Source organism: Oryctolagus cuniculus, chromosome 2 (assembly GCF_051225735.1).
Source record: "Oryctolagus cuniculus isolate XC-2025 breed Fujian yellow rabbit chromosome 2, ASM5122573v1, whole genome shotgun sequence".
NCBI classification, from domain to species: Eukaryota; Metazoa; Chordata; class Mammalia; order Lagomorpha; family Leporidae; genus Oryctolagus; species Oryctolagus cuniculus.
In genome coordinates, this window is record NC_142868.1 from 46,868,321 (window position 1) to 46,895,599 (window position 27,279).

The 27,279-nt window shown below is 38.5% G+C and overlaps 1 protein-coding gene across 3 annotated transcripts in view; it reads right to left on the minus strand.

The window, feature by feature from the left end:
* Window positions 1–563: 563 nt before the first annotated feature.
* Window positions 564–27,279, minus strand: part of ADAM2 (ADAM metallopeptidase domain 2) — a 70,350-nt gene continuing 43,634 nt past the window's right edge. The window contains 9 exon segments of one of the 3 annotated variants that reach the window (NM_001082677.1): window positions 571–897; window positions 1,300–1,374; window positions 4,261–4,423; window positions 11,903–12,086; window positions 12,306–12,383; window positions 19,834–20,017; window positions 22,188–22,229; window positions 22,232–22,237; window positions 22,239–22,293. In NM_001082677.1, coding sequence (NP_001076146.1) covers window positions 1,341–1,374; window positions 4,261–4,423; window positions 11,903–12,086; window positions 12,306–12,383; window positions 19,834–20,017; window positions 22,188–22,229; window positions 22,232–22,237; window positions 22,239–22,293 — 746 coding nt within the window. In that variant the 3' untranslated portion in view covers window positions 571–897; window positions 1,300–1,340. 3 annotated transcript variants of the gene reach the window in all.

The following is a 27,279-nucleotide window of genomic DNA, read 5'->3' on the forward strand; positions in this document are numbered from 1 at the left end:
AATAAAATAAAATAAATCTTTAAAAAAAAAAGAGAGAGATTCTCTACAAATGTTTTACTTGTATATTCTACCAGCTTTCTTTTTTTAAATAAGGTTCTTGTGGTATATATTTTTGTATATTTTTGTATCTTTTACTTTGAACCTTTACATATGTTAAAGTGTTTACATTTTTCTTTGAAAAGCAGAGAGACTGATTCAGAGACAGAGAATGCTCCCATCTGCTGGTTCATTCCCCAAATGCCTACAAGGGCCCAGGAAAGGCCAGGCTGACATTAAGAGCCTGGAACTCAAACCAAGTGTCTCCTCTGAATGGCAGGAACCCAGTGACTCGAGCCATCATTGTAGTCTCTCAGGAGAAGCTGGAGTTATCGGCCAGAGCCATCAAACGCAGGTAGAACTCCTCTATAGGACGCAGGCACCTTAACTGCTAGGTGAAACTCCTACTCTGAAAATGTGTCTTTTGTAAGCAGCATGTGGTAGAGAAATTTGTCCGGATCTCAGAATCACTGTCTTCTCATTGGTTATAGACCATCAGACTACAACATAACAACATACCATTGCAATTTAAATTGTAACAGCAGCTTTTAATCATGGCACCACATTTATTGTAGTATAAACCTTCTTTGTCGTGCCTACTAACAGAATTAGTGCCTACTGGCTAACAAAAATAGTGATGAGAAAACCTTACAAACAAGAACTATGTGATATAAAACTTGTAATCATGGTTCTTGCAAGTTAAATGTGGAGTTATATATATATATATATGTATACATACATATATACTATGCTATATTTTCTGGTCAGGTTAAAACATATTATGCAGCTTGAATCCCAGAGAATCAGGTGATACATGTTCTTTTTCTTTTTCTCTTGTTCCATCCATTACAGATAATTACTCTGGAAGAATGAATAAAGGAGAAAAGTCACCTGTATGACCAAACAAGTTGAAATGGTGGCTAATCCGACACATAGCAGTGACAACACCTTTATTATAAGGTCGATATCTATCATGCAATTTGTTTTTAGCCAAAATTTTGAACACACACATGTTAAAGGATTAAACCTAATTAGAGAAAATAATTTAAAAGATAACACTGCAGGAAAAGCTTAAATGACTAATTACAATGTGGTTTCTGGCTACCATGTCTACAACGTAACACACAATACTGAAAAATACTCTCCAATTTTTAAATCACATACAGCTGCATGACTATTTCATATAGATCATATTATTTATCTTTAATATATTGCATTCTCCATCCTCCCTTTCCCTTGTCCCATTTCACTCCTTTAAAATACCTGGGATTCTCTGTGATTTCATGAAATCTCTGTTGTCCGGACTACTCTTTGAGTTCACTGTCACTTTCAAATTGCCTATGTGTACAAAAATAATAATTACCTAAAATTATACTTTTTTTTTTTGACAAGCAGAGTGGATAGTGAGAGAGAGAGACAGAGATAAAGGTCTTCCTTTGCCACTGGTTCACCCTCCAATGGCCGCCGCAGCTGGCGTGCTATGGCTGGTGCACCGTGCTGATCCAAAGGCAGGAGCCAGGTGCTTCTCCTGGTCTCCCATGGGGTGCAGGGCCCAAGCACTTTGGCCATCCTCCACTGCCTTCCCGGGCCACAGCAGAGAGCTGGCCTGGAAGAGGGGCAACCGGGACAGAATCCAGCGCCCCGACTGGGACTAGAACCCAGTGTGCCGGCGCCATTAGGCGGAGGATTAGCCTATTGAGCCGCGGCGCCGGCCCTAAAATTATACTTTTAATATCACTTGCAAAACTCTGCTCTAACTGTCCATTGAAATATTTCGTTCTGAATCTCCACATGAGATCTGGCTGCAATCATTTTAGCACTTATCTTGGGGCCAACGTTGTGGCTCAGTGGGTTAAGCCTTTGCCTGAGATGCCAGCGTTGGTTCAAGTTCTGGCTGTTCTGCTTCTGACCCAACTCCCTTCTAATGCACCCTGGGCCCCTGCCACCCATGTGGGAGACTCAGATGTTCTAGGCTGCTGAACATGGCTTTGGTCTGGCCCAGCTCCAGCCGTGGCAACCATGTGAGGAGTGAACCAGTGAATAGAAGATCTCTCTCTCTCCCCCTCTCTCTTCATCTCTTCCTCTCTCTCCATAACTCTACCTTTCAAGTAAATAAAATAAATCTTTTTTTTTCTTAAAAAAACATAACCCTAAGATGGAGGATACCTCTAACATGGTCATTAGATGAACACCCTACCTCTTTGCATACCCAAACATGAGAAAAAGGCACAGTGGTATAAGATTGCCTGAAAATAAACTCAGAGAGAATTTGCACATTCATCATACTGTTGGTTAAATATCTTTAGGGTTTTTAAAAATCATTTATTATTAGCTCTATTTATTTCCATTAATTTTACTGGCTACTTTTTTTCCAAATATATTTGATAAATCAGTTTCAGCCACAATAAACTTATCCAATATAAGAAAACAAATTTAATATTTGAAGAGTTAGCAGAATTAAAGTATTTTATATGCTGCATATTATTTCAGAAATTCATATTAACTTCTGAAACGGTGTCTCTGAGATATACGCCCTTTTTATTTACATTGTTTTATTAATCTAATAACAGTTAAAGTAAAATGAAGAGCATAGGTATAAAACTCAAAAGCAGAAATTATTTTTAGCAATTTCTCTGAAGATATAGAAACTGATTTTAATATCTGTTTATTCTTATAACATACTTTCAGATATTTATTTTTTAATACACAAGTATAATTTTTTTCCCCTGTAGATTACCTATGGCTGTATCCTGGCTTCTTCAGTATTATTACATGTTACGTTTTAACCTTTTCTACCTTTGACTGCCTGTATCTCGATTTAAGGACCTGTAAAAAAAGAAGCTTAAATATTTTCCTGGGTTTCCCTGTTACCTTTCGTTAAAATAGTACATGCAATTTTTTGAAATATGTAAATATTAAAAGTAATCCTTAGGGGCCAGCACTGTGGCATAATGGGTAAAGCCACCACCTGCAGTGCTGGCATCCCATATGGATGCCGATTTGAGTCCTGGCTGCTCCACTTCCAATTCAGCTCTCTGCTATGGCCTGGGAAAGCAGTGGAAGATGGCCCGAGTCCTTGGGCCCCTGCTCACATGTAGGAGACCTGGAAGAAACTCCTGGCTCCTGGCTTCGGATCAGCACAGCTCTGGCCATTGTGGCCAACTGGGGAGTGAACCAGTGGATGGAAGACCTCTCTCTCTCTCTCTGCCTCTCCTTCTCCCTCTCCCTCTGTGTAACTCTGACTTTCAAATAAATAAATAAATCTTTTAAAAAAAGGTAATGCTTAATAGAAATTTAAAGATAAAGACCAAATAATAAATGAATATAGATAAGTTTTTAAAAAGATTTTTAAAAAAGATTTATTTATTTGACAAGCAGAATGAGAGAGAGAGAGAGAGAGAGAGAGAGAGAGAGAGAGAGAGAGAGAGAATCTTTCATCTGTTGGTTCACTCCCCAAATGGCCAAGAGTGTGGAACTCCATCCAGGTCTCCTATGTGGGTGGCAAGGGCCCAAGCTCTTGGTCCATCCTCCTCTGTCAAAGGATCTGGATTAGAAGCAGCTGGGACTAAAACAGGCACCCACATAGACTGCTGACAATGCAGGCGGTGGCTTAACCTACTGCGCCCCAGTGCCGGCCCCATGTAGATAAGTTTTTAATTAAAAGGGGCTGGTGCTATGGTGTAGTTTCTGCCTGCAGTGCCCACATCCCACATGAGTGTCGGTTCAAGTCCCGGCTGTTCCACTTCCCTTCCAGCTCTCTGCTATGGCCTGGGAAAGCAGTGGAAAATGGCCCAAGTCCTTGGGCCCCTGCACCCACATGGGAGACCCAGAGGAAGCTCCGGCTCCTGGCTTTGGATCAGCTCAGCTCTGGCCATTGCAGTCATTTGGGGAGTGAACTAGGGGATGGAAGACTTTTCTCTCTCTGCCTCCCCTTTGTCCGTATAACTCTGACTTTCAAATAAATAAATAAATCTTTATAAAAAATTTAACTAAAAGTGATTTCCATTTAATTTGACTCCTAAAGGACTCCAAGCTTTTATAAAATTTAAACAACTGGCCTTTGAAAACAATTCTATTGATTATTCATGATATTAATCATTATTATGCTATATAAAGACAGAAATTAAATCTGAATTATTTTTAGTTACATACCATGATGTTATCAATGACTTATGTGCCAATAAATTATACAAATCATGAATATTAAGTAGGAAATCAACATACTCATCACTTGTATAGTCCTCAGTTTTCCATTTTTTTCTTTGGAATTGAACTTTCACCAGTATAGCAATCAGTGCACCGAGAATAATGAAAAAGGGAATGAGTAAGAAAAATGGCCATCTTGTAGGTTTAGCAGTTTGGTAAACATCCTCCATGTAACGCCTAACTAGGAGAGAGAAACACCCGTGATTAGAAAGCACTCATCAGGAACATCGTAGTAAAAATATTTCCTTATTTGACTATGAGAATAAAAATTTTCAACTATTTAACAATTTTATAATTAACATGTTTTTTTTAACTTTTATTTAATGAATATAAATTTCCAAAGTACAGCTTATGGATTACAATGGCTTCCCCCCCATAACTTCCCTCCCACCCGCAACCCTCCCCTTTCCCTCTCCTTCCCCCCTTCCATTCACATCAAGATTCATTTTTAATTCTCTTTATATGCAGAAGATCAGTTTAGCATATATTAAGTAAAGATTTCAACAGTTTGCACCCACATAGAAACACAAAGTGAAAAATACTGTTTGAGTACTAGTTATAGCATTAAATCACAATGTACAGCACATTAAGGACAGAGATCCTACATGAGGAGTAAGTGCACAGTGACTCCTGTTGTTGACTTAACAAATTGACACTCTTGTTTATGGCATCAGTAATCACCCTAGGCTCTTGTCATGAGTTGCCAAGGCTATGGAAGCCTTTTGAGTTCACCAACTCTGATCATATTTAGACAAGGTCGTAGTCAAAGTGGAAGTTCTCTCCTCCCTTCAGACAAAGGTACCTCCTTCTTTGATGACCCGTTCTTTCCACTGGGATCTCACTCACGGAGATCTTTCATGTAGGGTGGTTGGTTTTTTTTTTTTTTTTTTTTTTTTTTTTTGGCCAGAGTGTTTTGGCTTTCCATGCCTGTAATACTCTCATGGGCTTTTCAGCCAGATCCGCATGCCTTAAGGGCTGATTCTGAGGCCAGAGTGCCATTCAGGACATCTGCCAATCTATGGGTCTGCTGTGTATCTCGCTTCCCATGTTGGATCGTTCTCTCCCTTTTTTATTCTATCAGCTAGTATTTGCAGACACTAGTCTTGTTTATGTGCTCCCTTTGACTCTTAGTCCTATCATTATGATCAGTTGTGAACAGAAATTGATCACTGGGACTAGTGAGATGGCATTGGTACATGACATGCCACCTTGATGGGATTGAATTGGAATCCCCTGGTATGTTTCTAACTCTACCGTTTGAGGTTAAGTCAGCTTGAGCATGTCCCGAATTGCACATCTCTTCCCTCTCTTACTCCCACTCTTATATTTAACAGCAATCACTTTTATGCTGAGTGAAATAAGCCAGTCCCAAAGGGACAAATACCTTATGTTCTCCCTGATCGGTGACAACTAACTGAGCACCAAAAAGGAAACCTGTTAAAGTGAAATGAACACTATGAGAAACAGTGACTTGATCAGCCCTTGCCCTGACTGTTGATGAACAACTTAATACGTTATCCCTCTTGGTATTTCTTTTGTTTATTTGTTCTACTCAATACTTTTGGTTGAATACTGTAATCAATACACAGTTATTCTCAAGTGTTGAAACTTAACTGAAAAGTGATCGCTGTTAAATTAACATGTTTTTATATGAAGTAGTTAACTGTCTTCTAACTCTTAACAATAATAGTCACATCTCTGGTTTTTCAATTGAGAGAACTTTCTATTCTTGATAGTCTCTTTTCAGGACTGACAATAGAGGTGAAAACAATTACAGTGTAAACCTCACACACCCTGAGTTTATTCTTAATATTTTTAATTTTCATAAGAAACACTATACATACAATAAGCAGCAGTTTGATTCAGTACAGATTGACTGCTCTAATTGCATTAATATGTGTTTTACCTAAGAAATTGCTGCTTTTCCATGTTACCTTCTAGAATAGTTACAGTTTTAGCATCTACATTTAGATTTGTGTTCAATCTCCTATTAATTACTAATTATGTTGGGATTTTGAGGCTCATTTGATCTTCTGTGAATATCCAGTTGTATTTTTACAGTTTTTTGAATTTATTTTTCTTTACCTTTCAATCATCTTTATAGATTTACTGAACAAAAGAGTAGCTATACTTTAATGCACATATTTCTGAACTGTCTATTTCATTCTGCTGTTATATTTGTGCATCTATCCTTTTCCAGGGCCATATGCTCTTGATTAATGAATGCAAATACATACTGAAGCTATACTATACTTTATATGAAATGATTGAGTAAATATAAGGTAATATAGTTAATATAAGATAAATAGACTAAGTCATATTTTTCTTTTATTTTCAGGATTACCTGGCCCTTCTATGGCTTTTGTATACAGTTCAGAATCAGAGTGTCAATTTCTAAAAAAATATGCATGTTATTATGGTAGGTATGTCTTAAATCAATGAGTTGAAATTACAGAAATCTAAAATTGTAATTGCAATTGATGTATAAGATAGATTATGTAGCAAAAACCTGTTTTATAGATTAATTTAATTCTAGATTTATTTTGGTAAGAACTAAGACCTTAGAAGTAATAAGCCTTTCAGCAGGTGGACATGGTATATTTTTCTACATTTATCTCAATATGCTATACCTATTTGCCCTTTTTAGTTTTCAGTGTAAAGATTTTGCACATCTTTTGTTAAACTTATTCTAGTATTTTATGTTTTGATAATAACAGCATTAATTTTAGGTTGTTTATATTCACTATTGCTGTTATATAATAATACAACTATTTTTCTATGTTGATTATTTCTGCTGCCCTATCAAAGCTTTTTGAATATTATAATTAGTGGTGAATTAAGTCTGTGAACATAGAGTGGATTGAAATTATGTCTTCACAAAGACTAAGGAAGAGAGGGGAGGAAGGGGGATTTCAGGAGAGGAGGGCAGTGAGGGAAGTGTGGTTGTCTTCTTAGAACTGTACCTATGGGAGGCATGAAATCTATTCTCTTTATATTAATACAAAATTTTAAAAAATCAATACACATAGAAAGCAAGCAAATGCCAAATCAATGAGTTAGATCTTCATGAGAGCTAGATCCGGATAAAGGGGATCTGGTCTTTTGCAGTATTGTGTCTGTTGCAACTTTTTTGTAAGTTTGAAATTTTTTCCCAAATAAAAGTTTGGTAAAATAACATCTTAAAAAAGTTATTTATTGCGTCTACAAGTGTTACTGTCAAGGAAATGTAGATTTCTTAGTATTTTCTAAGCAATTGATGCTATCATCTGTGTACATAGGCAGTCTCATTTCATCCTTTTCCACCTGTTTGCCCCTTATTTTTTGTTGTTTCCTTAATACACTGGCTAGGACTTGACAGTAAAACGTTGAATAGACAAGGCGAGTGAAGACTTGGTTGCGTTGCTCCCAATTTTATGAAAAACTAAATGCACATTATCACAAGATATATTAGTACAAGTGTTTTGTTGCTGTTCTTTATCAGAGTGGAAATTGTCTTCTCTCAGTAATTTGCTGTTTTTTTTTTTTTTACAATTCATAAATAAGCTTTTTTAAAAAAGAATTATTTTATTTATTTGAAAGACAGAGTTACAGAGAGAAGTAAAGTCAGAGAGAGAGATCTTCCATCTGCTGGCTCACTCCCCAGATGGCCGCAATGGCCAGAGCAGTGCTGATCCGAAGCCAGGAGCCAGGAGCTTCTTCCGGGTCTCCCACGTGAGCGCAGGAGCCCAAGGACTTGGACCATCTTCTACTGCTTTCCCAGGCCATAACAGAGAGCTGGATGGGAAGAGCAGCCCCTGGGACTAGAACCAGAGTCCATATGGGATGCCAGCACTTTAGGCCAGGGCTTTAACCCACTGTGCCACAGCGCCAGCCCCCATAAATAAGCTTTAAATTTTGTCAAATGATTTTCTGTAGCAGATGAGACAACTGTATCAAGTTTTATTTTGCACCTAATGGTGAATTGCATGAACTGATTTTTCAAATGAGAAACAGTTCTGCATTCATGAGATAAACCCCAATGAATCTGGACTATTCTTTTTTAAAGATTTTATTTATTTATTTGACAGAATTACAGTGAGAGAAAAGGACAGAGAGGAAGGTCTTCCTTCCGTTGGTTCACTCCCCAAATGGCCACAACAGCTGGAACTGTGCTGATCCAAAGGCAGGAGCCAGGAGCTTCCTCCGGGTCTCCCATATGGGTGCAGGGGCCCAAGCACCTGGACCATTGTCCACTGCTATCCCAGGCTACAGCCGAGAGCTGGGCTGGAAGAGGAGCAACCGGGACTAGAACCCGGTGCCCTTATGGAATGCCAGCGCCGCAGGTGGAGGATTAACCTAGTGAACCACAGCACCGGCCCCTGGACTATTATTCTTTTAATATGAGTACCTCAACAAGTTAATGAAAAATAGGATGAAAATATAGGTTTATCTTGCAGCAAAATTTTTTGAAATCCATATAGTTTTTCCACAGTATGCATTTCCCATGTACTTTATGCAAACCCCTGGTATAGATAGCTACATACCATGAGTTAATATTTCATTGGTTTTTACATCTACATTCATGAAAAGAGACTATTTTTTTTTCTTTGTTAATCTCCTAGTCTGAATTTGGCATTCAGGCTGTTTTCCTCATACAAAGAGTCGATAGGGCTTTCTCCACCACCAAGACCTACAATGGAGTTTCTTCCTTGCAAAACTTTGGTTAATTTACCTTTATGGGTCTGTAATTTTGTTATTGCTGTTGTTTATTTTTGTTGTGATTGTTTTTTCCTATCAACTCACAAACCCAAGAAGCTTTGGCTTCTGGTTTTTTAGTTCTTTTTTTTTTTTTTAAAGATTTATTTATTTTACTTGAAAGAGTTACACAGAGAGAGGAGAGGCAGAGAGAGAGAGAGAGAGAGAGAGAGAGAGGTCTTCCATCCGCTGGTTCACTCCCCACTCCCCGGTTGGCTGCAATGGCCAGAGCCGCGCTGATCCGAAGCCAAGAGCCAGGAGCTCCTTCCAGAGAGCTGGATCGGAAGTGGAACAGGGGGGACTAGAGCTGGCACCCATATGGGATGCCGGTGCTTCAGGCCAGGGCTTTAACCTGCTGCACCACAGCGCCGGCCCCTGGTTTCTTCTGGGAATTTTTGTATGTCAAATTAAAGATGCACTCGTTTAACCAAAGACCATACTTGCAACGCTTTTTGACATAAACCTTTATATTGGACCCTGGTGGGACTGTTGTGAAATGATCTACCTAACATCCTTTGTAGCCTTATTGTTGGAGGACTCATGAGGCCTCTTCACAAAATACTCTGTATAGATGGAAAGGCCTCTAGGAGGAATCAACTTAGGTTCTCCTACATTTTGGACAGAGGGCTGTATAGTCAAGTGTTTGACTTAATTTTTATCTGGTATTAAATTTTATTACTCAAAATTTCAAATCTGGCCTTTAGCTATTTTATCCATTTATTTATTTATATTTTTTGCTGGGAGAAACCAGGAATAATTATTAGTATTTTCAGAAAAGAAATACAAGCTCTTTTATACTTGCTTTGTATTCGACTTCTCACCGACCAGAAGCTTGAGTTCTATTTTCCACAGCTCTGTAGGCAGCAGTGACACCGAGCTATTTATCACTTGATAGTAAGTACTTGGCTTTCTAATCACATGCTTTTAAACTATCCTTGAATTGCTCAGCAACTGTTTTCCCAAGACAATGTCCACAGGCACTAATATCTCCAACAGTCTGCTGCAGGCCTGTGGCTTTTCCATCTACCACTCAAGTCCAAAGCTAATGCTGGATGTTTCAGATTCTTATTAGAGAAATACACTACACTGGTTACTAACTTTTTTCTATTATATACTGCAGTGTAGGAAAGTAAAGCTTTGTAGCTTAAAAATATTATTCAATTTAGCTCACGATTGTGTGGGTCATGAACTTGGGGAGGGATTTAGTTGGGAGAGGGAATTTTCGCGTCTCAGTGTATCCAAATTTAATACATTGCACCTGGTATTCAACAAAATGAGTTGCTCTAGGAATGATAGGTCTAAGAATAAGTATTCCATCACCACCGCCACCACCCCTACCTCCAAAAGAAAAAGAATAAGAGAAAAGACCCAGTTAGAATTTGCAGTAAGACCATGGGAACCCTGGAATGTCAGTTCTTCACATTTTATTTGATCCACCACACCTCTAAGTCCAGCTTGATCCAGGTAGGATCCATTGCTCATTGGGGAAATGGTATTTGTGCACACGGCCAGGAGAAATTAACTGCACCCAACTTGAATACAAACCATAGTAAGCTAATTGCTTTTACTAGATTGGAAGTTGCTTGATCATATCAGGGGGTCTCCAAAAAAATTTATGGAAAATGAAAAAAAAAAAACAAAACTATTAGATTTCAAAAATTCTTTTTCACCAAAAATTAACTTGTTTTTAATTCAATTTTCCACAAACTCTTTGAAGTCCCCTAGGACATTGCATTTTAAAAATAATGTTTCAAACTTTCCAACCTATTACTATATAGTATTTCCACATATCGGAATGAATGTGAAAATACTAAGCCTTACTTTGGCTCAAAATCTGGAAAAATAACTCTGACTGTCTATAAATTTAAGTTTCTGTATAAAAGAAAACTCGCCGCTCTAAGTGTTGTTGGATGCACTGCTTAACTGCTGGATCGTCCTGAAATCCAACACCTCCTTTCCTCTGCTTGCAGCAGTATCGCAGGGAGCTACATCCCCAAGTCCTTTGACTGGCTATCTTCTAGCTGTGTTTAATCAATTGGAGTCACAGGATGAAAATGTGGAGGATCAGAAGAGTGAGATAGCCATGGTATTTCCCCCACCCCTCAGCACCTCCAGCAGTGGCTGTGTACCCTCCACAGCGCGGCTCCATGCTGTGTTATACCTCTCCTTGTGGTCCATATCTGGCTATTCAGCCCTAATCACAGTTACGTGCCAAGCTAGCTTAGCCTCTGGTTTTAATAATACCTCCATTTATTGTCCCTCTAGCCCTAAAAAGTGGTAGTAGTTTCCTATCATTGTTTTTTTATTTATTTGAAAGGCAGAGTTACAAAGAGAGAGAGAGGTCTTCCATCTGATGTTTTAACTCCCCAGCCGTGTTTTAACGGCTGGAGCTGGGCTGATCTGAATCTTCTTCCATGTCTCCCACGTGGGTGCAAGGGTCCAAGGACTTGGGCCATCTTCCACTGCTTTCCCAGGCCATAGCAGAGAGTTAGATGAGAAGTGGAACAGCCAGGACTCGAACCAGCGCCCATATGAGATGCTGGCACCGCAGGTGACAGCTTTACTCACTAGGCCACAGCTCTGACCTACTCCTACCATTGGTAATATTAAGGTTGTCAAACCATTCTCTGATTAGATTTTCATCTCTGCCATCAAATGTGACTTGATGCCTTATGCTGAATTCTTTCTGTTTGAAGGGCTAAAGTGAGTTCCTCCTTTCCTGCCATGGCTCTCTGACAGACATATCTTATAGGTAACATATATTACATATGCTATATTTACTCTCTGGAGTAATAGAGACATGTGTGGTTTATTATGTGATGTCAATACAGAATATAAATATAAATCGGTATTCAAATACTGTTTATTAAATTTAACGAATAAAATGGAATTTAAATTATGTTTAAAATTTGTTATCAATACTTACCACCGGGAACACCGGGAATGAAAGGGGGAGTGCCAACGCTGGTAAGACCGCCAATGCCGGGAACACCGCCACCTTGGAAATTGCCGCTGTCGACGCTCCCACCAGCCCATCTCTCATCCACAGCTGAGCAATTTGGAGGTAAAAATGTAGGGTTACAGTGACAGTGCTGTAGGCTGTTGCATATCTGAAAGCAGGAGAAACAGCACTTTTTAAGATAATTTAAGAATTTTAAGTGTTCAACTAGAATTAGCAAATGATATCTAGGTCCCAGAAGGCTGATTTGCCCATGCGGGCTTATGGGAATACAAATGTATATGTGTGTGAGTGCGTGTGCAGCTGAGAGTTTGCCTTCTGGGATTACTTGCAGGAATTTCTATTCTCACCTCATAACCCTGGAACTTACCCCTTGGTTGTTGCAATTTTGTAAAGTACAGCCAAGATTCACATATGTGGTCTCCACACAGGCCTTATCTCGGCAGATCTGAAAAGGTAAGCCAAAAGAAGTTGTATGCTACCTAGATTTGACATTTAATTACAAAATTCCATACTATACTAACATAAAAGGTACTCATTCAACAATGGATATTGTTCAACTAGAAATGAATGGCTAATTTATGGTGCTACTGTGTTCCTGCATTGAGTGAGGCACTGGTTATCCGGGGGGAAGAAAGAGAATAATAGCACTGTGTTTTGTTTGTTTCCGCAGGGACAGTGGTAGAGGTGAGAGGACAGAGAGCAGTTAAGTAGGTGGTAAGTGCAACAGTGTCAGGGAAGTGTTCCTGGAATAGGGAAACCTCCTCACTGAACCCTGAAGGGGAATGGGACCTAATCTGCCTGGACATGAAAGTCAGACTCCATATAAGAAAAAAACACAATATTCTGTTGTGGTGGTAGTGTGAATATCTACTGTATTTCAGTAGGATTTGGGTCAATACATATGATTCATTGTTGTAAAGCAAAACAGTACAACTTGTGGTCAAAACACTTCTTGCAGCAATTTTAATATTCCATCCCTTATCCTCCATAATTCCACTTAAAAAGAAAAATAAGAATTTCCATTCAATGGCCCAAACAACATAGTAAATTTTCTTGAGACAACTCTTGCAATTATCATGCAGGATTATTATAACATGAAGGAGAAGAATCAAGCAGTACATTTGTCCCTTCATCAAATTTGCTTTTCAGCTATGCAAAAAGAAATAAAATATATTTTTCTTTTTTATCTTACAATTGTTTAAAAACATTTTGCTATATTCCATAGCAGGTAAAACTTCCACCTGGGACACCAGCATCCCATATGGACTCTGGTTCGATTCCTGGCTGCTCCACTTCCTATCCAGCTCCCTGCCTATGTGCCTGGGAAAGTGGCTGAAGATGGCCCAAGTGCTTTGGGCCCCTGAACCCATGTGGGAGATCCAGAAAAAGCTCCTGGCTCCAGGCTTTGGCCCAGCTGTGGCCGTTGCAGCCATTTGGGAATTGAACAACTGATGGAAGATAGATCTCTCTCTCTCTGTCTCTCCCCCTCTCTCTCTGTACCTATGCCTTTCAAATAAATAAACATTTTTAAAGATCTATTTACTTATTTGAAAGTCAGAGTTACACAGAGAGAGGAGAGTTAGAGAGAGAGAGAGAGAAAGAGAGAGAGAGGTCTTCCATCCACTGGTTCACTCCCCAAATAACCCCAACAGCCAGAGCTGAGCTGATCCGAAGCCAGGAGCCAGAAGCTTCTTCCAGGTCTACCATGCGGATGCAAGGGCCCAAGGACCTAGGCCATCTTCTACTGCTATCCTGGGTCTCCCACATGGGTGCAGGGGACCAAGGACTTGGGCCATCTTCTACTGCTATCCCAGGCCATAGCAGAGAGCTGGATGGGAAGTGGAGCAGCCGGGTCTTGATCCGGCGTCCATATGGGATGCTGGTGCTTCAGGCCAGGGTGTTAACCCGCTGCGCCCCAGCATCAGCCCCAATAAACGTATTTTTTTAAAAAGGCATTTTGTAACATTCACTTCAAATATAAGCATTATTTAATACATATACTATTTTCTTCTAAACAGAGATATTTAATAACAGAGTGAAAGATTCATGGCAACAATGGTAAAGTGGAGAAAATAAAGTATATTGTCACGTGGTACAACTCAGTGAAGCACTATTTGTAACTAAATACCCAATGATGACATCCACACAATTTTTTCTCTCTATATATATTAACTTCTACAAATAAGAGAAAATGTCCAGTATGGAAATTCCTCAGAAAATTTAAAAAGACCTACCATCTGACCCAGCTTTCCCACTCCTGGGAATGTAGCCAAAGGAAATGAAATCAGCATACGAAAGAGATATCTGCACTCCCATGTTTATTTTTTAAATTTTTATTTAATAAATATAAATTTCCAAAGTACAGCTTATGGATTACAATGGCTTCCCCCCCATAACTTCCCTCCCACCTGCATCCCTCCCATCTCCTGCTCCCTCTCCCATTCCAATCACATCAAGATTCATTTTTAATTCTCTTTATATACAGAAGATCAATTTAGCATATATTAAGTAAAGATTTCAACAGTTTGCACCCACACAGAAACACAAAGTGTAAAGCACTGTTTGAGTACTAGTTATAGCATTAATTCACATAGTACAACACATTAAGGACAGAGATCCTACATGGGGAATAAGTGCACAGTGTCTCCTGTTGTTGACTTAACAATTTGACACTCTTGTTTATGGCGTCAGTAATCCCTAGGCTCTAGTCGCGAGTTGCCAAGGCTATGGAAGCCTTTTGAGTTCGCTGACTTCAATCTTATTTAGACTAGGTCATGGTCAAAGTGGAAGTTCTCTCCTCCCTTCAGAGAAAGGTACCTCCTTCTTTTATGGCCCTTTCTTTCCACTGGGATCTCACTCGCAGAGATCTTTCATTTAGGTTTGTTTGTTTGTTTGTTTGTTTTGCCAGCGTGTCTTGGCTTTCCATGCCTAAAATACTCTCATGGGCTCATCAGCCAGATCCGAATGCTTTAAGGGCTGATTCTGAGGCCAGTGCACTCCCATGTTTATAGCAGCTCAATTCACAGTAGCACAGATATGGAGTCAATGTAGATGTCCACCAACTGATGATTGTGGTATCTATACACAATGTAATATGTATACACAATGGAATACTACTCAGGCATAAAAAAAGAATGAACTCCTGACATTTGGGAAAAAAAATGGATGGAATTGGAGATCATTATACTAAGTAAAATAAACCAGACCCAGAGAGACAAAAATGTGATATTTAAAATGATCCTCCAGAGGAAGACAGTTGGGAAACTAAGAAGATATAAAGGGTAGTGTGGACATCAGAAAGAGAATAGCCAATCTGGCCGGTGCCGTGGCTCAATAGGCTAATCCTCCACCTTGCGGTGCTGGCACACCCGGTTCTAGTCCCGGTCAGGGCGCTGGATTCTGTCCCGGTTGTCCCTCTTCCAGGCCAGCTCTCTGCTGTGGCCAGGGAGTGCAGTGGAGGATGGCCCAAGTCCTTGGGCCCTGCACCTGCATGGGAGACCAGGAAAAGCACCTGGCTCCTGGCTTCGGATCAGCGCGATGTGCCAGCCGCAGCACGCCGGCCGCGGTGGCCATTGGAGGGTGAACCAACGGCAAAAGGAAGACCTTTCTCTCTCTCTCTCACTGTCCACTCTGCCTGTCAAAAAAAAAAAAAAAAAAAAAAAGAATAGCCAATCTATCATTCATGAAATAAATACTTAGGTCTTATAGTGTGTTTGGCCCCAGGAAGATACCAGCAAGCAACTCAAATCTCACCTGTTTAGGTTGCAGTAAAAAAGATAAAAAAAAAAAAAAAAGGGAGAGAATGATCCAACATGGGAAGTGAGATACACAGCAGACCCATAGAATGGCAGATGTCCTAAACAGCACTCTGGCCTCAGAATCAGCCCTTAAGGCATGCGGATCCGGCTGAAAAGCTCATGAGAGTATTTCAGGCATGGAAAGCCAAGACACTCTGGGGAAAAAAAAAAAAAAGCTAAATGAAAGATCTCCGCAAGTGAGAGCCCAGTGGAAAGAACGGGTCATCAAAGAAGGAGGTACCTTTCTCTGAAGGGAGGAGAGAACTTCCACTTTGACCATGGCCTTGTCTAAATATGATCAGAGTCGGTGAACTCAGGGGGCTTCCATAGCCTTGGCAGCTTATGACAAGAGCCTAGGGTGATTACTGAGGCCATAAACAAGAGTGTCAATTTGTTAAGTCAACAACAGGAGTCACTGTGCACTTACTCCTCATGTAGGATCTTTGTCCTTAGTGTGCTGTACATTGAGATTTAATGCTATAACTAGTACTCAAACAGTATTTTTCACTTTGTGTTTCTGTGTGGGAGCAAACTGTTGAAATCTTTACTTAATGTATGCTAAACTGATCTTCTGTATATAAAGAGAATTAAAAATGAATCATGATGTGAATGGAAAGGGAGAGGGAGTGGGAAAGGGGAGGGTTGCGGGTGGGAGGGACGTTATGGGGGAAAAGCCATTGTAATCCATAAGCTGTACTTTGTAAATTTATATTCATTAAATAAAAGTTAAAAAAAAAACAAATAAACATGTTAGATATAATGTGAGAGAAGGCCTTTTGTTGGAGACTAAGCCCCCAACATTTTATGGTAATAGCTAATTGATTGATGTAAGTGGTTGATGAATTAAGGGTGGAGGCTTGATTCAGTTATGGTGTCTGAAGGTGGCACAATTTGAAAACAATTAGATTGGATTAAGTAGCTGGGGTATAGCCCATGATTGAGTCATGGCAGCATCGTATAGAGAGACACATGGACAAGGAGGACAAATATTCTGGCTGTCCATGTGGCCCTTGCTCGACAGGTACTCCGCCATCACCAGCTTTCACTGGCATCAGATGCCAGGCTACAGTGGCTGCCCAAACTTAGACCGTGAACCTCCAAAACCATGAGCCCAAATAAACCTTATTTCTTTATAAGTTAACTTATCTCTCTGAAGGATTTTAGTTGCAGTTATAAAAGCTGACTATTAGAGTGGGATTGCAGAGAATCTTACAGTCTCTACCAAGGGAGCTGACCTTCAACCTACAAGCAGTTTGCTAGACTTAAGAAATTTACTTGGAGAGAAGGAAATGTGATAAAAGCTTGTTTCAGAAAAAGAGAATGGAGGGGCCGGCGCTGTGGCACAGCGGGTTAAAGCCCTGGCCTGAAGCGCCGGCATCCCATATGGGCACCGGTTCTAGTCCCAGCTGCTCCTCTTCCAATCCAGCTCTCTGCTATGGCCTGGGATAGCAGTAGAAGATGGCCCAAGTCCTTGGGCCCCTATACCCATGTGGGAGACCTGGAAGAAGCTCCTGGCTCTTGGCTTCAGATTGGCACAGCTCTGGCCATTGCGGCCATCTGGGGAGTGAACCAGCGGATGGAAGACCTCTCTCTCTGTCTCTACCACTCTCTGTAACTCTGTCTTTCAAATAAATAAAATAAATCTAAAAAAAAACAAAAAACAAAAAACAAAAAAAAAGAATGGAAAGGGCAAAAAGAAATTGGAGATAGAATATTAGAATGCCATTATGGTAGCCCACAAAAATGGTAACCATCGAGTGAAATTGAGTGGCGGTGGAGACACAGATCAGTAGATGTATTTGAGACACAGTTAAAAAGTTTAAAACAGCCTGGGCTGGATCACTTTGGATTATAAATGGAGGATGAAAAGAGTTAGGTCAATGACATTAAGGATTCTGGCTTGTTTCACTCCATTGGTGGTGACACAGTTAACTGAGATGGTGGAAGCCAAGCTTGATACTCACAAGTATTCCAATGTTTTCAGAGGCCTCTTTCAGCCTATCATATCAAATGATGCTATGCTTCAATTTCCAATATGCTTAATGCACCTCTGGAGAAGCGCCAAGCCACTGATGGTAAACCAAAGAACATATAACTAGAAATATTAGCATAAAATTTTCTTCTTTGGAGCTGTGGTGCAACCAGTTGAGCCACTGCCTGTGATCCTGGCATCCCATATGGGTGCCGGTTCAAGTCCTGGCTTCTACGCTTCTGATCTGGCTCCCTGTTAATATGCCTAGGAAGGCACCTGAGGATGACCCAAATGCTTGGGCCCCAGCCACCCATTGGGGAGACCCAGATGAAGCTGCTTATGATTTCTACTTGGATTTCTGGATCAAGACTTTAAAATACAGATTTCTTCAAATCCTTTGTTGGATTCCTTCTAGGAATAACTTGGTACAAGGAGTGGTAGTGGTTAGGTATATATGTAGATATAGATATAGATATAGATATAGATATTTAGTCACCAATACCTGAGAATTGAAACTATATTTATAGCAGCCACTCTTACTTGCTCTTTGTTGACAAAAATAATTTTGGAATTTCTTATAATGATATGTTCACTCTTACTCTTAGAAGTATTTTAAAAATGGTGACACTCTAATGTGTAGAATTCATAGAAATCATTAGAATATTCAACATGCAGCTAGCTTGATCACTGTTAGTGAATAGACAGAGATATACACATGAAGGCAAAGTTTCGGGGCTACTACTTGTGTAACCTCCCCAAGATGTCTACCTAGCCCTCCTCTCTCCCTGCTGTGGAGCAGAAACTTCTCCAGCATCAATATGCATTGGTACTTAAATCTTTAACAAGAGCGTTTTAAAGCTGCTTAAATAGGTGTCAACTTGGCGGGACACCTCTTTGGTCACGAACACTCTTTTACCCCTCACCAACCATGGTGAACAAAGATGGCACATTCTTTTTTATTAGCTCTTTCCTACCACCCATCCTGCAATGTGGGGCTAGCCAGAGCTTCAGTTAATCACCTTGAAAGTACAGGAGGAGGAACACAGTATAGGATACATAGCTGAAAACCAGACTGATGACAATAGTGGAGCCACATAACTATATTGGATGGGCAACCTCCAAACTCACTTTCCATTAGCGGGACAAATAAAGTGCTAGCTGTTTGAGCCACTCTTGCTAATTCTTTTTTACTGTGCTGTTCTTCAATGATATAGCCTATGTTAGGCTGTTGAGAAATAATGGATAATTTAAAATTAAAGACAGTCTGGGGCATTAATTTGGAAAATATTCTTCAAAGTAAATTTCATGAAAGCAAATATATTACAAAGCTTTAAAAATAACTGTGTTTTGTGTGACAATTTGGGGTAATGTTTTCATTTTGTACACTTTTTCTACTTCTTTATTTTCTAAATGAATATTAGTAAAGCTAGACTGAAGAAGACATTCAAATTGTGTAAAAAGTATTTCCTTAACTATTAGGTAAACTATTTTAAATATGTGTATATTCATAATGATATGCAATGAAGATGTGAAAGAATAATTAGATTTAACTTATACAAGGGTGCTTCAAAAATTTTATGGAATATGGAATTGAAAGATAAGTTTCTTTTGGTACAGAGAAATACTAAAATCCATGCATTTTTTTGGTAATATGCATTTTCCGTGAACTTTTAAAGAACCCCACCTAAGTATGGACATAAGTAGTTACTGAAAATGGCAAGTATAATTATATTTCAGGTATGTGATGTGGATGGGTGTTTGTTTCACTCTATGAAATCATGATTATTTTCATCACTACAATGGTAAGATCTTACTATAACAATATAATGTATCCAAAGATAATTCATAATTTAATGAAATATCCTGAACACTGTGACTCTCAATCCCATCAATATACACAATTTACATTAAAAACACAAAATAGCCAATGAATTGCTGATAACAATATATTCTATCACTGTGTCCAGATTATATTTTATTTTTAAAAAATTTTTCTGATATTCCAAATTTTCTTCAATGAAAATACACTTAATTTATGATGGCAAACACAAAATATGTAGCATTCAATAAAAGAGTATAAAATATTAGAAAATTATTTGGTAAGAAAATACTATTGACCAACCTACCTTATTGCTACCACACACAGCTCCATTTGGTACCCACATCTTTGCAGCATCTAGATGATCTGGTTTATATTCCAGGGAAAGGCAGATTGATCCACTTACGTTGGCATATATAATAGTAGCATTTTTAATGTCAATTATATTCTCAGTTGTATGTTTACACATTAATTTTCCACACTTCCGATTACTATAATTTTTCCATAAATGAAAATCATTAATTTTAATATATGGAAATATTAGAATATCATATATAAAGCTTATATATTTTTACAGAGCCAATATTTGCAAAAGAATATATGTAATTAATTTTGGGACTTCAAAAAACAGGAGGGGCTTATCTGAATTGCTACTGAGAAATGAACATTGTAATAATTATGAGCTACTTCCTAGTTAGCCTGCTTACTTTGCTTGTGAATCCTTCACACTCATTTGATACTCAAACATCCTGAAATCCAACCTTAAAAAATTGGTAAATTTGTTTAAGTATCAGGCTTCCTGTATTCCCTTTTCAGTTTAGCATTATGGATCTCCAACAGAAGAGATACTGAAAGATACTGAGACAATCAGTACTAAAATAAAACCATTAGCATACTTCATAATGGTAGTGCTGTAAGCCACAGAGAAAAATCATAAAAGTAACTAGAAAATAAAGAAACATTACCAACCAAAAAGCCCTAATACACTGGAGGATTAACTTTCCAACAGTAAAAATAACAAAACAAAACAGTAGACTGTTGAATGACAGATATCAAAGGTCAATGTGGGCAAGCTTCCCACTCTACATGCAGAAGAAATTTTCCCCCAAATCAGGCAACAGGACAATGATTTTAAAAATTTGTCATCATGAATCCTGGATTAAGGAAAATGTAACCTAGGTTCTTCTAATTGAAAGAATGTATGGCCAAGTAAATAAAACAAATACAAGGAAAGGAATACTTTTTCCCATAACACGGTCCTCGCTAATAAAGCAAAGGCAGATAACGGAATTAGAAAATCATCAATAGGTTTTAGAACAAGTAGGCAAAAATTTAAAGAGAAACAGAATATTCCCACCATCTTATAATGCCCCATAAAATTACACATTAAATATGTGAGGAAAAATATTAACTATACAGTTGAGAAACTTAATGAAAAAGAAGCTTACCAAAATATGTAATTAAAATTTCCAATATGGAAATAAAATGATATGTGTCTTTGTGAAAACTGCAGTGGAGGACACAACATCACTTCAGTGTTGAATGGGCAAAATGTATAACCTGAATATAATTATGATAACTATCAAAAAAATGCAACTTTTCAGGAAATTCTACAAAATAATTAACCGTAGCATTTTTAAAGAAAAGATCTAAAAAATGCAAATGAAAAGTTCCAGACTAAAAAACTGTAAAAACAAAGTATGAGTACATGCAAGTAGGTGACTACAGATTTGTTCCTGAGCAAGGGAAAATATCTATAAATACTTCATTGAGACAATCAGTGAGGTTTCAGTATGAACCATGCTGGATAGCTAGAATACATTTATGCAAGAAAATATATTTATCCTAAAGAAAGATGCACTGATTTATTCAGGGGTAAAAAAGCATAGTCTCCAATTTATACTCATATGGGTCAGAAGAATAATTATGAAGAGAGGACAGGGAAGAAGAGTTAGAAAAAGGGTTAAAGCAAATAGGCAAAATGGAAATAATTGGTGAATCAGGACAAAAGGTAAATGGTGATTCTTTGTGCTGCTCAGACAAACTAGAAACTTTTACAGAATTTTTACTTTTACTTTTGAAATAATATCAAAATAAAATTTTTAAGAAGTGAGTGGGGTTAAGGAACCCTCTAGTTCTACTTCATCTACTATGAGAATAGCTAATAGTTGACCCTCACATAGTGCACACCCTGTGTCAGTCACACCAGTCTACATGTTTTTCATCCAGGATCTGTATCACTCCAGTGATGTCAGCGATACTCATAGTTCATGTATGAGAAACTGAAGTATATGCCTGATGCCACACAAACAGCTCAACACTGGAGTTGGGCTTTGAAAACAGAAGTCTGACTGTAGCATTTGTTCACACTTCAACCCTCTATACATCATCATCCTGGATAAAATTAAGGTGATAGCATCTAAAATTTTTTTGAAAAAATGGATTAATGGTGAGTAATGTTTCTAAATGTAAATTAAACACTTGGTAGGGGGAAAATACAAAGCATAATTTGGGTATACAAGAAAGAAAAATGCTTATCCATCCATGACCCCTTTACAGCAGGTGCTATTTTGCTTTCATATAAGATTTATTGGCTGGTGCTACTTTCAAATGGAAGGCTTTAATAAACAGAGGTTCTCAGATAGATTTGTTGGAGCATACCCAGATTCACACTTTTTGTACCCGTCATGAGTTATGCCACAGTTCCCAGATATATCAGCCATAGCATTCAGTTCTTCATAACATTCTGGAGTGCCACCTTCTACTTCTGAAAAACAGTACAATTAGTCCTATTAAATGTGTATTAATTTACATTAAAATGATTAACACCTACATTAAAAAACTGGGATGTTTTAAAATATTTTGAACAAAATAAGACTATAATGTGCAGGGAAGGAGAGGCAAATCTAAGACGATGACTTCCACGAGGTAGCACTGCTTTGTCTTGCCATTTCTTTCTTTCTTTCTTTTATTTTTTTATAGGCAGAGTTAGACAGTGAGAGAGAGACAGAGAGAAAGGCCTTCCTTTTCCGTTGGTCCACCCCCGCAAATGGCTGCCACGGCTGGCGCACTACGCCGATCCGAAGCCAGGAGCCGGGTACTTCTTCCTGGTCTCCCATGTGGGTGCAGGGCCCAAGCACTTGGGCCATCCTCCACTGCCCTCCCGGGCCACAGCAGAGAGCTGGCCTGGAAGAGGGGCAACCGGGACAGAATCCGGCACCCCAACCGGGACTAGAACCCGGGGTGCCGGCACCGCAGGCGGAGGATTAGCCTAGTGAGCCCCCGCACTGGCCAGCCGTTTCTGTGTTAGGGCTATCCACCTGCCAGGACGAGGAGTCTCAGTGAGTAGATGCATTGAGCTGTCCAGAAAGCCCTGGAGAATTATGCCCTAGAAACAAGGGTGAGCTGAACCTTACCTAAACTTCAACCAACCCTCAACAAATGTCAGTTTTGGACCTAACTGAGATGATTAGTTTCTCATTTCTAATGACTAGCAGAAGAAAAACTTTGATGGCAGTATCTATACAAGAAGAACATTTAGACTAAAGACAGGACTTTTCAAAGGTAACAGCTAAAAACGAAAAACAGCAGAACAATTTTGAACTAGAAATATGTCTCCATCTAAAATATCATGTAAGAACAAATAAGACACAAACAAGCATATAGCTATGTTAAAATAATGAAGAGTATCATGGTAAACATAGAATAAACCAGATTCCATATGATATAAATCTGCAAGAAGGAAAGGCATTAAAGAATTCAAATATTTATGGAGAGATAATTAAATATAAATATATATTTGAATTTTTAAAAATCTGTGCAGTAATATATTTAAGCCACAGTTCCAAGAAACTCAGAGAATACTATGTGCACACACATATACCAGGGAGCATATCATATGACAATGGACAGAAGTTAAAGAAAGAGGAGTTCCTAATGGAAGGAACAGGAGATAAGTGTGGCAGATTTTTCTTCAGAGAAGATGGAAACCATTTGACAACACTGAAAACATACCAATCTACAATTATAGTTGGTGTTTTCAACATGGCTTTTCTTAAAATACCTGAATAAATTATTAGCCAACTTGATCTAAATGACATTTATTTTATGGAACACTAAAAGTAACAATGGCAACACATATACCCTTTTCAAGTGTATAGAAAACATTCAGAAAGTTTGTCTTTCAGGACATAAAATACACCTCAACAAATTTAAAAATACTGTATTAATCAATATATTTAGACCATAACAAAATCAAGGTTATTGATCACAGAAAGATACATCAAAAAATTCCCAAATGCTTGAACCTTAAACAATAAAATTCTGTGGCAGAGTGGGTTAGCTGCTGCCTTCAGCATCACATATGAGCACCTGTTTGAGTCCTGGCTGCTCTACTTTCCATCCAGCTCACTGCTTGAGAAATAAAGAAAAAATGAAATAATGAATGTAAGAGTAGACATTAGTAAAAACAAGAACAGAAAAACAATAAGAAAATTGATGAAATAAAAAAACTGGATTTTTGAAAAAAAATAATTCAGTGTAAAAATCTTTAGTCAGACTAACAAGATAAAATGAAAGACACATATTATAACTACAAGGATTGGAAAAGAGGAGAGATTATTGTAAGAAAATGCTTATGGTTTTTTTCAAACAGCATGACCAGCCTGAGTCCGGTCATAACATAGACCTCCAGCTTATAGTCCTGTAGTTTTAAAACACAGCGGGACTGTAACAGATATTCTCATACAAGGCCTGTGCCACAGTCCCAAGCAATCCTCATCCCCTTCCTGCTTGCCCAGCAACTGGTCTGGGCACCAAATCACCTGCCCAGTCTCAGGCAACATCAAGAGGATTGTGACTTCCAAAGTACTCAGCCAATGAGGAACTGAGGGAAGGGACCTGAGCCCTGGAAGGTAGCAGAGTGCTTGGTTCCTGTCTCAGGGGTGTCTGCCACCAGACACCCACCCTGCAAGGTCATGGACAGAGCCTTGCTTCTTGCATTCCTCGTGTGTCTGAGCCCATTGTTTTGTGGAAAGGTGGTCTCAGGTGGGTTTATTCACCACAAATACTACATATCTTACAACATCAAAATAATCATCATTGGTACTAAAAAAAAAACTGCAACAGATTTGACAATTTAGGTGAAATGGAGGACAAATTCCTAGAAAGGTCCAAACTTGTGCAAAAACTCAGCTCAACATCAAATAGAGGATTCCAAGATGGCAGAATAGGGGGAAGATGTACTGCTCTCAGCTAGGGGAAAATAGCAAAAGAAAAAAAAATGTGGAGGAAGTGTAGTCTCAGGGGAGAGTGAGAGAGAAAACTGCAGTGGAAACTCTACATCCGGGACTTGAACTGGTGCTCCTATGGGGTGCTGGGGCTGCAGGCGGAGCCTCAGACTACTATACCACAGTGCCAGCCGCTGTCTGCAACTTCCCAACAGACAACTCCGGAGCCATCCACCTTCACAGGCAACTTTTACCAAACATCCCAGGAAGAGATCATTTCAGGGCTACATGCATGTTTATGGGTTATCGTAGAGGAGAGGCATTTCCAAGACGTCTTTTTTGAGACCAGCCATACACTTAAATCAGAAAAGACATTCAAGAAATAAATCTACAGACTGTGTTTCTTGTGAACATAGGGGCAATGATCCTTGGAAAAAAAATCAGTAAATAGAACCCTATAAAATGTAAAAGGAATGATAATAAAAAGTTGAACAGTCAAAAATCTATTGGTGTAACTCACCACATTAATGGACTAAGTAAAAATATGATAATCTATATACATATAGAAAAATTCTAACAGATTTCATCCTCAATTTGGGATAAAATCTTCCACTGGAACAAAAACCTAAAAACAAGCAAAGCAAGCCTCAAACTAATATAAAATTTATGGTGAAAGACAATGCTTTCTCACTACACACACAGAACAACAATGTCTACTCTCTTCATTCCAATTCAACATCATATTGGAAATAGAAAATATTACAATGATGGCAAAGAACTAGAAAGAATTGAGTTTGGAAAGGAAGACACAAAACTGTCTCTTTGTGTATGACAGGATTGTCTATGTAGAAAATCCTGAAATACATTCAAGAAAAAATTCTAAGATCCAGTAAATGAATTTAGCAAGGTTTCAGGTTACTAGCAGAAAATTTTAAAAATCACACACCAATAGAAATCATCTATTTTCCATGACACCAGTAAGAAAGATACTTAGTGTAAGTCTTAAAAATTATATGCAAGGCACACACACACACATACACACACACATATATATATATGAAATTCAGATAAATGTGGAAGACATAAACAGGTGGAGAGACACATAGGGTTCAATAACCGGAACACTCAACATTGTTATCAGTTGTCAGTTCTAAAATTGATCTATCCTTGCAGGCAATTCCAATAAAATCTCAGGAGGATTTTAATTTATTTATTTAAAACCTTTATTTTCTTTTTATTTGAAAGAAGGGAGAGAGAAAAAGAGAGTTTTTACCATGAACTTGTTCACTTCCCAAATGCCTACAATAGCTGGGGCTGAGGCAGGCTGAAAGCCAAGAGTTCAGAACTCAGTCAAGCCTCCAACATGGCTGGCAGGGACCCAAGTACTTTAACCATCATCTGTTGCAAGCCAGGGTGCACACAAGCAGGAAGTGGGTACTGAAAGTGGAGCTGAGGCTCTAAGCCAGGCACTCCAACATGGGATGTGAGCAACCCAAGTGACATCTTAACCACTATGCCAGATGCCAGCTACAGGAGCATTTGTTGAAGACCTTAATAAACTGACTTTATCATTTAGATGGAAATTTAGATGGACTAGAATAACCAAAACAATTTTGAAATAAAGCAAACTTGTACTTCAAAGGGAAAGTAGTATTGGAGAAAGGATAACAGAAATGTGATAGAAAGGGGAGTCCTATGAAATAGACTCACACACATTTATTTTCTACTAAACTACACAGGCAATTATACAGTGTTGTGATGGAAAAGATATAAGCATTTGTGGAAAACTAAATGAAAATATGCTTAAAAATTACCAAAAAAAACCTGGATCATTATCTTGGTCCCTAGAGAAAACTAACTCTAAATGAATCAGTAGCCTACAAGTGAAACCCAAAGCTATACAACAGTTAAAAGACAAAAATCAGATGAAATTCTTATGATTGTGTTTAGGCAAAGATTTTCTGTCTATGATACTGAAAGCATGATCTACATAGGACAATATCTGATAAATTGCATTTGAGCTAAAGAACCTCTATTCTTCAAATTTTAGGTGAACAGAATTAAAAATATAAGTACAGACTGGGAGAAAACATTTATAAATTCCATATCTGAGAAAATATTTTCAGCTGGAATATTTGAACATCTCTTAAATAATGAAACAAACAACAGTGAAAATGGGACAAAGGATTTGAGTAGATGCTCTTCTAACCAACACCTGCAGCTAGGCAATTAAAGTGTAACCAGATAGTCAAGACCATCGCAGTCAGAGCAGCAGAAATGATCCCACAGTGAAATCATGCCACATAACCTTTCAGAATGCACAAAAATCTTTTAAAACCCTATAGTTCATTTTAATTTAAGACTGATATTATCAGGAGCTATAGCTCACAAACAATGGACCTCTATTATTATCATCAATGCAAATGGTATGGTCACTTTGAAGAACAGTTGGGCAGTTTATCTGGCTAAACATATATTGAACATCCCACCCAACCATCCCCATTCCTAAAATGTTTACAAAAGGA